This window comes from Macrobrachium rosenbergii, chromosome 37 (genome assembly GCF_040412425.1).
Source record: "Macrobrachium rosenbergii isolate ZJJX-2024 chromosome 37, ASM4041242v1, whole genome shotgun sequence".
NCBI classification, from domain to species: Eukaryota; Metazoa; Arthropoda; class Malacostraca; order Decapoda; family Palaemonidae; genus Macrobrachium; species Macrobrachium rosenbergii.
Genome location: NC_089777.1, coordinates 18,530,007 through 18,541,536, shown reverse-complemented (window position 1 = coordinate 18,541,536; position 11,530 = coordinate 18,530,007). Strand labels below are relative to the sequence as shown.

General features: G+C 33.5%; 1 protein-coding gene across 1 annotated transcript in view; it reads left to right on the top strand.

Moving 5' to 3' along the window:
- LOC136825379 (zwei Ig domain protein zig-8-like) overlaps positions 1-11,050 on the top strand; it is a 228,151-nt gene extending 217,101 nt beyond the window's left edge. Inside the window, exons 6-7 of the mRNA XM_067081661.1 lie at positions 428-596; positions 10,244-11,050. Of these exons, the coding sequence (XP_066937762.1) occupies positions 428-596; positions 10,244-10,344 (270 nt within the window). The 3' untranslated portion in view covers positions 10,345-11,050. The remainder of the gene's footprint in view (positions 1-427; positions 597-10,243) is intronic.
- Positions 11,051-11,530: the final 480 nt, after the last annotated feature.

Sequence of the window (11,530 nt, the reverse complement as noted above, 5' to 3'; positions counted from 1 at the left end):
TAATAATAATAATAATAATAATAATAATAATAATAATAATAATAATAATAATAATAATAATAATAATAATAATAATAATAATATTCTTGTTATTTAAAAAGGATGGCTGCATTATTTCAGTTAATTATATATTGTGACTTCTCAGTTTTCCTATGATTCTTTTATTATTATTAATTTTAATAATAATAATAATAATAATAATAATAATAATAATAATAATAATAATAATAATAATAATTCTTACAAAGGATTATTATTTAGTTAATTATATATTGAGACTTCTAGTTTTATTATAATTTTAATAAGCAGTGTTGTAAATTATAACAAATATAATATCATCATCTGATTTTTATAGCAGTGTTGTAAATCATAACCTAACCATACTAACTTCACCTTCAACTGACCTCTCCCGTGACCCTCCCAACAGGTCATATCCTACGACAGCGACCGCGGAGGGGTCAACGTGGTCACGGAGAAGGGTCCCCGCACCACCACCAACCTCCTGGTGCGAAGGGCGGCCTCCAAGGACTCCGGAACCTACACCTGCAATCCTAGCAGCGCCCCTCCCGCCAAGGTCGTCGTCCATATACTGAATGGTAAGGAGATCTTTTCTTTTTTTTTGTGGGGGGGGAGTGGGTATGGTTACTTTTTTGAGGGATGGTTAGTTTTTTTAAGGGGATGGTTATTTTTTAAGGGGATGGTTATTTTTTTAAGGGATGGTTAGTTTTTTAAGGGGATGGTTATTTTTTTAAGGGGATAGCTAGTTTTTTGAAAGGTATGGTTAGTTCTTTTTTTCAAGGGGGTGGTTAGGTTTTTAAGGGGATGGTTATTTTTTAAGGGATGGTTAGTTTTTAAGGGATGGTTAGTTTTTAAGGGATGGTTAGTTTTTAAGGGATGGTTAGTTTTTGAAGGGCATGGTTATTTTTTTAAGGGGATGGCTAGTTTTTTTAAAGGTATGGTTAGTTTTTTTTCAAGAGGATGGTTAGGTTTTTAGGGGATGGTTAGTTTTTAAGGGGATGGTTAGTTTTTAAGGGATGGTTAGTTTTTAAGGGATGGTTAGTTTTTGAAGGGGATGTTTAGTTTTTAAGTAAGGGATTGTTAGTTTTTTAAGAGGATGATTAGTTTTATAAGGGGTGGGTGAGTGTTTTTTTGGGAGATGGGTGAATAGTCAGGGTTTTTTTATGGTCGGTTTTTGAAGGGGAAGGATAACGTGGTTTTTATAAGGAGATTGTGTTTTCTTTTAAAGGTGGGTGAATGATCAGTGCTTTTGTGGGGTGAGTGGTTAGATTTTTCAAGGGTGGGTGAACGGTTAAGTTTTTTAAGGATGAGTGAATGGTCTGGTTTTTCAAGGGTGAGTAAATGGTTGAGTTTTTTTATTGTGTGTGTTTGTTATGGGCGTGGGTGAACGGTGAGGTTTTTTTGGTGTGAGTGAAATGTCATGTTTTTCAGGAGTGGGTGAGTGTCTTGGTTTTTTTAAGGACTGGGTAAATAGTCAGTTTTTTTAAGGTTGAGTGAATGGTCAGTATTTTTAGAGGTGGCAGAACTGTGTTTTTTTTTTTTTTTTTTGGTGTGGACAAGCTCAAAAACCTAGCACCCTACTTTCTAGTTTTTATTTACGTTTTATAGTTCACAAAAGTTCTTCATTTACGAGTGAACATGTGAATGTTCAATTGAAAGAAATTATTTCGTATCTTAGTGTATTTTCTTTTTGTGAGATACAGCTTACTATTAATTCGAGGACTAGCAATTGTTCAGCAGCACGCCATCATTTACATTCCACTTTTTTTTTTTTTCATATCATAGCTGGCCAAGCATTTCGCTGAGTTGGCATGGTACGAGCTTTGTAGTGAAGTGGGTTCTGCTGTTTCACTGACCTCTAGTATGAAATTTTCTGAATATGTGTAGTACATTCATATAAAATTACATACATGCATAATTAAGAAATCACGAACCTCGTAAGCGCTTCAGAAACACCTTTACATAAAGAATAAACAAAAAGAAAAAGTGCTACAGCTGACCCACAACTGAACATCGCAATGAAAGCAACAAGTCATGCGAAGTAGAAGCGATACGAATTCTTGGGATTTCTAAGCCTAATTTGGCAAGAGAGGCAATTCATTTCGCCAACGCGACGTAGACTCGAGTACAAACGACTGCTGTCTCAGGTCGCTTGCATTCTTAAACGCGAAAGCAATATAGCATTACTGTCCACAAACTCACAAGCACACCGAGTCTCTTTACACAGCTCGTGAAACTTTGTGGGGGGTGGGGGATGAATCACCGAATAGGTGGTGGTTTGGGGTCGTGACAGCCCCCGCGGCAGCCCGAGGCCAATGCCGAGCTCAAGTTAGGGCGAGTTTTATTGGCGTCCCTGCTTTATTATTTATTGCTGGGAGGCACGAATGCATCAGCCAAAGGAACGCGACATTGCATTGTGGGAGCTATTTACGTAGCGCGCCTCTCGTCGCACAAACTCAGACTCGGCGCGTAAAGCTTCTGAAGTAGAACAAGTCTTTTATATCTATTATTATTATTTTTGGGGGGGGCTACAATTCATTCAGTTCCGTGTCTCCGCGTACAGTTCATCATTCGGCTTAATTGCTTTTGAACATTCGTACCCCCCGCGTGGATTAGAAAGGAACTGGTTCGTGCGATATTACTGCAAACACACAGGCCTGACGATAAATTATCGTACTACTGAGTGAGAGAACACCAAGGAAATGTGAAGGAATAAACTGACAGGCACGTCAATGGATAAATGGCTGAAATTCGTGTACCAGAGGCGTGTAAGTTTTCTTTTTATTGAAGAAAATAACAAACCCGAGACATAGTACGTCAACTGTTTAAGCTATAATGTCTACTAACTCTACTAACCTTCAGTCGAGAAGCAAATAGTACGACGGCATATGTTACACGTTTTGGAAACTTACTGTAAGGAAAACGAGCGCTCATGTTTTGCTAAGAAAAAACTTTCACTGGACACAAAGAATGAAAGCATGTGTCACTAGTACCCTTTTTAAAAATGCATTACAGAAACATCTGCAACAAGTAATTGTGGGCAGTAGTGTCTCCTTCATTTGAAACTGCGAAGTTGCTACCATTTGGAAACTTTTTGTCATAAATGATGTAACGAAAGCGAGCTCATATATTTCGTAAGAAATAACTTTCATTGGATATAATGAAGTAGACAACATTTGTCACTAATTCCCTTCTAAAAAATGCATTACAATAACCTCTGCACCACGTAATTGTGAGCAGTAGGTGTTCCTTCACTAGAAACAACAATGTTGCTACCATTTGGAAACTTTTTCGTCATAAATGATATAATGAAAACGAGCTCAAATTTTTCGTAAGAAATAACTCACAATGGATATAATAAAGTATGAAAGCACGTATCACTAATATCCTCCTTAAAAACATATTACAATAACCTCTGCACCACGTAATTGTGAGCAGTACGTGTTCCTTCATCTGAAACAGCGATGTTTTCCCAAAACGACGTTGCATTTGTTATAAAGGAATTACGCTTTCGACATGCAGTCCCCGTCAGCCTCTTCGGAATAAGAGTCATTTTTCGGGCAAACAACGTCAACAGTCATATTTGTAGCAATTTCTGAGAGAAAGGACCGGGAATGTGACGTGAAAATTCTCCTGGACGAAATAAATGAAACGTCATTCCTGGGTTGAGCAAAGCAAATTGGATGAAGGTGTCTTATTTGTGCTATTTACATCAGCACGAAAGTGGTCGGAAAAACATGATTTTATCAGCCTTCTCTTGAAAGCGCATTTAAATAAATGAGCGTGATTGTTTTAGCAGAGTTCCTCTGCGAAAGAGCGGTGGATGACGCAGCGTTTTGCATACGGTGTTTGGAATGGGAAATTAATATTGCTTTGTGTACTCTGTTTTCGTGGTAATTTGAAAGTGGACTGTTGTGTATGTTTGTTGCTCTATATTTCTATCTGTTATTAAGCAACTTCTAAAACTTAACGATATTCTTCAAGACCATTAGACTTTGAAACTGATGTTGAACTAGAAATGAACTCACATTTCATTACTTCTTTTTCATTTTTGGTAACATGATAAAATTACATTTTATTTTTGTTTTTGTCAGTTCATATTAAAGAACAGCAAGATATCAATGGGAATATTTCTGTGTCAATTCATATCAAAGGACAGCAGGATGCTAATGGGAATATTTGTGTGTCAATTCATATTAAAGGACAGCAAGATAATAATGGGAATATTTCTGTCAATTCATATTAAAGGATAGCAAGATATTAATGGGAATATTTCTGTGTCAACTCATATCAAAGGACAGCAAGATGTTAACGGGAATATTTCTGTGTCAATTCATATTAAAGGACAGCAAGATATTGATGGGAATATTTCTGGTTCAATTCATATTAAAGGACAGCAAGATATCAATGGGAATATTGCTGTTTCAATTCATATTAAAGGACAGCAAGATATTAATGGGAATATTTCTGTTTCAATTCATATTAAAGGACAGCAAGATATTAATGGGAATATTTCTGTGTCAATTCATATTAAAGGACAGCAAGATATTGATGGGAATATTTCTGGTTCAATTCATATTAAAGGACAGCAAGATATCAACGGGAATATTGCTGTTTCAATTCATATTAAAGGACAGCAAGATATTAAGGGGAATATTTCTGTTTCAATTCATATTAAAGGACAGCAAGATATTAATGGGAATATTTCTGTTTCAATTCATATTAAAGGACAGCATGATATCAATGGGAATATTGCTGCCATGCGTATTCTATTTTGATTGGGACATGACAGCTAATCGAATAGCGTGAAAGAAAATATGTGGCATATGTTTCCAGTTATTTGACTGGCGGCCCATACAAACAAACTGTAATGGAAAATCGTCACCATACCTATTTCAATTATTTCTTTTAATAAATCCTTTTTATTTCAGGCTTATAGTAATTTATATATTGTAATATCTGTTTACTTACACATTCTAGTTTCATTTTTGTAATAAATCCTTTTTGTTATAGGTTTACAGTAATTCATTCCTTGTAATATCTATCAGTTACAAATTCTTGTTTCAACTTTCGTTCGTATAATACGCGTATTCTGCCCTACAATGGAAAACTGCAGTATCTGTTAAAATTTTCGAAATTGAGATATGCTACCTGTTGGGCTCGTGAAAAACAAATACATAAGTTACTGCACGAGTAATTAGGGGGTCCCATTTCCAATATCCCCAAAATCAGCAGTAAGACAAGGGAGAATCTACCATTTATATCAGTTTTGTATTTATGCTGATAATGCACTCTTCCATTTTAGGGCAGTATCGCCCAGGAGACAAGTAATAATACGAAAGACATAACCAATTTAGCTTCTCTCTCGCCCAAGATTAACTTCACCCCAAAACAAACCTCTTCCCGGAAAAGAATAATATAACATAACACCCAGTAAACGAACGTAATCAATTTCCCCTCGGCCACAATCTACCACAAATCGTCCACCTGACTCATTATCTCTCGCTCACCTGTTCACAGCGGACGCATACCTGTAAATTAGGAATTTGGCTACGTCAGACGCCCCCCCACGAACGTGGTATTATGTACCTGACGGAGACGACAAAATAGGGAACTTTGGGTGTAGTGTCCTCCATTATTCAAAAGGCGTGAGTTACGGCTTGCTATCATCAGCGATGCAAATACCTGTGGGCAAAGGGCTGGTGGTTTTAGGAGGGAGCGTTGGCTGGGGATACCCTCCTCCAGGTTTTTTGCGGTAATTGCCAGGTGAATTGTTTATAAGACAGGCTGTAATGATAGCTTTAGTGCAGGGGAGAGAGAGAGAGAGAGAGAGAGAGAGAGAGAGAGAGAGAGAGAGAGAGGGATGGGGGAGCGTAAAGGATATATTTTTATGTGTGTGTACTTTTGGAAAATAAAGATGGTTGCTTATTTAATATTGTAAATAAGTGTTCATTTTTTTATAGACAATTCTTTGATATATATATATATATATATATATATATATATATATATATATATATATATATATATATATATATATATATATATATATATATATATATATATATATATATATATATATATATATATATATATATATATATATGAAAATAGAAGGCCCATAAAACACTATTTAAACGTTGAAACCATATATTTAGGCACTTGTTTCAGTGCCCTGTTCACTATAGAATATATATACATATATATATATATATATATATATATATATATATATATATATATATATATATATATATATATATATATATATATATATATATATATATACACACACGTGTATGCGTGTCTTCTATGTACTAGTGTGTGCGTGTACATACATGCAACAAACCAACAGAGCTGCGGTCTCCCACAACGACGCATAACAGACCACAATAACTAAACCATCGCTAGCAAATTCATTACAAAATTACATACTGTTCCTGCGTATTGAGACAGACACTCGAATGATTCATGACGCCAAGAACGTATCAGAATCACTGCCAATGACTCATAACGACGACTTATAAAGTCCAGCACCAGAAAATAGCGAGTTACTGGATTAAAGATAAATGAGATGGGATATATCAAGGATTCTTCGATTGAGTTCTGACGTAAGTCTTCTAAAAAAAAAAAAAGGAATTTCTTGAATGCAGAGTCGTAAGATATATGGTGTTATGACACTCATCTTTCTCACTTGTTTTGTAATTGCTGTATTGAAAGAGAACAGGTGAATTGGGTATACGAGTATTATAAGAAAAATAAACAAGTAAATAAATAAATGTATAACTAAATGAACGGATAAATAAATATATAATTAAATATATCATTACTAAGAAAAGTACCATATGAATGCAGTGACAGAGTTCCATGATTTTCAGTTATATTATCGTGGTTATATATGTCCTTCTGTGTTGTAAAATATATCGTATTGCCAGAATATCAGAATCTTTTTATTTCTAGATGCAATGTTTGTCACTGTAATTATATTTGTATCTTTTTCTTTATCCTTTTTATTATTGAAATACATTTTTCTCAGACAAAGCATGCAGGTACGAATGCGTTCTTTGTGTAGGAATACTATAAATATTGGTAAACAAAGTGAGATATTATATATATATATATATATATATATATATATATATATATATATATATATATATATATATATATATATATATATATATATATTTATATATATATATATATATATATATATATATATATATATATATATATATATGTATATATATATATATATATTATATATTATATATATATGTATGTATATATATATATATATATATATATATATATATATATAATTTATATATATACATATTAGTATATATATATATATATATATATATATATATATATATATATATATATATATATTATATACATATATATTATTATTAGACATTATGTAACTCTTTACACTTTATATCATTATATAATCTGTTGTTGGCTAGCTGTTAATGATGATGAAAAATGTTGTTATTATTATTATTATTATTAATTATTATTATTATTATTATTACTCACATACAGAATATGATAGAACGTAAATATGGCAATACAGTAAAAATAAAACAAAAAATATAAAAAAATCAAAATTAACAGCATCGCCATAACTCATAAAATCCTCCCATTTCCTAATGACTTCACACTCGGCGAATTTTAACACTCAGAGTTCACCCTCCTCGGAATAAAAACCCTTATTTATGAAACAACGCTATTGCGACGAAACTAAACTGAAACAGGTTTCACGCGTTTGATATTAAACACATTTTTTAATCTTTTATCCAGAATTTCTTGAAGTGTTTCAACTCATAATCTTTCTTAGTAGACAGAATATAAAATTTAGGCCATAAGGCAAGCGCTGGTACCTATGAGGTCATTCAGCGCTGAAAATGAAATTGACAGTAAAAGGCTTGAAAGGTGTAAAAATAGGAAAACCTCGTAGTTACACTATTGAAGCAACTGTTAGGAGAGGCTGGAAAGAAAATATGAAAGGAGGTGCAGTAAAAGAAACGAAATGAGTTGCAGCTAGGGGCCGAAGGCACGCCGTAAATAACGTTATTAAGTAATGCCTACAGTGCACTGTATGAGGTGCACTGACGGCCCTACCCCCCCTACGGGGTTTCACGTGTTTGATATTAAACATTTCTAATCTTCTACCCTGAATTTCGTGTACGGTGTTTAAATTCATAATCTCTCTTAGCGTTCAAGGTCATACAAGGAACATGCTAAGCAACTGCGAGGCTTTGTCCTTCAACGCTGAACGGTAGTTAGTAATTAAGAACGGAAGGAAGAATATATACGAATAAGATTTCGTCATTCTTCGTGAGAAATTATCATTATGCAAGGAGCGTGACATTCTTCGTATGATTTTCAAGGGACGGACAATGCAGAGCTATGAAAAAAAAGTTTAAATAATATTTTTTATAATTCTCAGGGTAATTAGGTTTTGATGATAATTCATAACAAAGAAAAATAAAAGCTCGTGTCATTTTAACTGCGTCAAGTCAAATTGGTGGCTTTTTTTTTTTTAGTGAAAATAACTGTTGCCAAAATATAAAACAAAAGAAATACCTCGGTTTTTACTTATACGAAATGTTAGTGAAAAAAATCACGACTTTTAAACCTAACGTTATATAAGATCTGTAATTTGGGTATGAAATTTAAAAATGAATTTTAAATTACATTAAAAAAATTAATTTTGGAGGGACTTCAGACAGAGATATTTTAAAAACCAAAATATCTAAAACGTTAAAAAATAGTTATAGAGTAATACAGTATCTATAAGATAAGGTTATATATTTGTATAATATCATAACAACAAGAATTCGTGATTTCTTATGGGTAATTGAAAGAGGGTTTAGATATAATGCATTAAGAAAAATATAATTTTCAACAATGATAATGGACAAGAGTTTGTTAGATAAAGAAAAAAAAAAACATATAAAACCTTCGCACCCATAAGTGACAGAGGTTTTAGATAAAAAAAAATTTCATTAAAATAAAATTTCAGGATTCGGAAAACTAATTTCCCCCATTAGGTAGAATAAAAACAACCTGTAAATTCACCAAAGAAATTGTAAAAAAAAAAATTAAAAATAGAAATAAAGGGGACGAGATGATAGGAAACACATCTTAACATAAAAATAAATTATAACAAAAAAATAGGCAGCTGGGGAACTTATCTATTACATAAGAAAAAAAAGGAAAAAATTTTGGACGCGTTTTAATAATAATGATAATGCAAAAAAAAAAAAGAGCGATGATAGTAAACACAGTTATAACATAAAAACAAACAAAAATTATAAAAAAATAAAAAAATGACATAAAAACAAACACAAAAAAACAAGAAATATAATAATTTCAGACGCACATCCGGGACTTTCTTCTGTCTTGTATTATAAATCGCCCAGAATACTCTCTTTGATTCTCTGTGGCGCCGTCCGCTACAGGCCCTAACGGCCTCTCGTCTCCGTGGGCGCCGCCCTTCGAGAATGGTGTCATTTCTTTGATTATTCTTTCCCCTTTATTCTTAGGAATAACTGGCGTCGCGGTGTCAAAGGTCATGGATGCTTTTCTTTGGACTTTTCTTAATGAATTATGGTTTATTGGTATTTTTTTTAATATAATTCTTGAAAATTTTGAGATTTTAATATTTTTTTTAAAGATTATGAAATCTGCCCATTATAAGTAAATTTTATATTGCCTGTGATATATATTTTTGCAAATTACAACTCAATAAAGCTAGTTTTCATAAGGGAAAGGTAGGGACGAATAATTGGTAAAAGGTTATATAATGATCTATATATATATATATATATATATATATATATATATATATATATATGTGTGTGTGTGTGTACATATATATATATATATATATATATATATATATATATATATATATATATATATATATATATTTATATATAATTTGTATATATAGTATATGTATATATGTATATATATATATATATATATATATATATATATATATATATATATATATATATATATATATATATATATATATTGATTTAGATAGTAAAAGGGACCCCAAACAAAGTCTTCATGTTACACCATCTCAGGGCAAACAAGTGTTCCTCTTACTTTGTGTACATTTTAACTAAATAAAAACTATAACTTCATACATAACATTTCAGTAGGTGAACATTTCATGAACCGTTTTCTCTCTCCATTCCAGGGGAACACCCGGCAGCCATGCAACACGGGGGCCACTCTCCCTACGAGGTGTCCGTGTTTCTAGTTGCCTCCGCCCTCGCCTTCGTTTTAGCTACAAACTAAGGAAGTGTTCGTGCGTTTTCTCCTCTCTCTTTGGTCTCCAAAGCCTCCATCGCCGACAGGATACGTCCACGGGTGTCCGTGCAGCAAGCCGAAGCCTCCGAACGCCGCCGAAACCGTTCGTCACTAAGCCGAAGCCGAAGCCAACGCTTCCGAACACCTTCGGACTGTTGTCGCGGGAGCGAACTGACTTGCGGAATGCCCTCGACGCTGCTGGACGTGTCTTGCCTCTGGTAATGGCCTCTCCCGGCCTGGAATTAGCACATAGCTATACATCTCCCTCGTTTCATTTTTGGGGATCCTTTTATTGTCGTTATCATCGTGACGTTGCGTTCGTTAACCCGACTCTGACTTACGTTATAGCTGTTTACGTTCTGTGTTCGTTTGGCGATTCGTAAAATGGATTTTTTTTGTTATTAACGTAATTTTTTTAAGTAACGAATCTCGTAACATGTTCCGAATAGTGTGACGCCGTTTTCTATACGTTCTGCCTTCGTTTTCTTTAATGGTAACTGCGCTAAATATCCTTCGATCTTAATATTTTCAGCTCAGCCAGTTTTATTTTTATAATTTTAACTTCTAAGGCACATTCCTCATCCGGTGGTACAGGGAGTTGTATTAAGAGACTGTAATATATAAATATATTTATTCACTTTGAAGTTTCTTTTTAATTTTCTATCAAGAGTTCTCACAAAATATACTTAAATAAGACTCGTCACTGACACACACACATACAAAAAAAAAAAGTAATGTTTTTAATCCTAAGACGTAGAAACTGTAAATAACAGCGTTTAATGAATTTAAACGAGGTGTTGGTCACGATAAATGATTTCGTAACGTCTACATAATCGTGTTAAAATAAGTGGCTAAGAATTTCCTGAAACGTCAAAGCACAACGAAATTGTAACTGATTTGGAAACGCATACGGAAAACGATTAACAGATTTAACAGACGCTTGCTATGCCAGTGCCAAAACTGCAGTCTGTGACTGGAAAACAACAGAAATGAACAGATATTTAACAGACGTGTAATGTCGTTTTTCCTAGTGCATGAAGGTATGACGTATTCAATGGACCTTCCTGTGACGGTTAATTTTGTGAAAGTGGGCGCAATATTCGCTGAATTAACGCAGATCACGCCAAGTTTCGTGCTGAAAACAACGAGACACCTCTTTTCCCGAAATGTACGA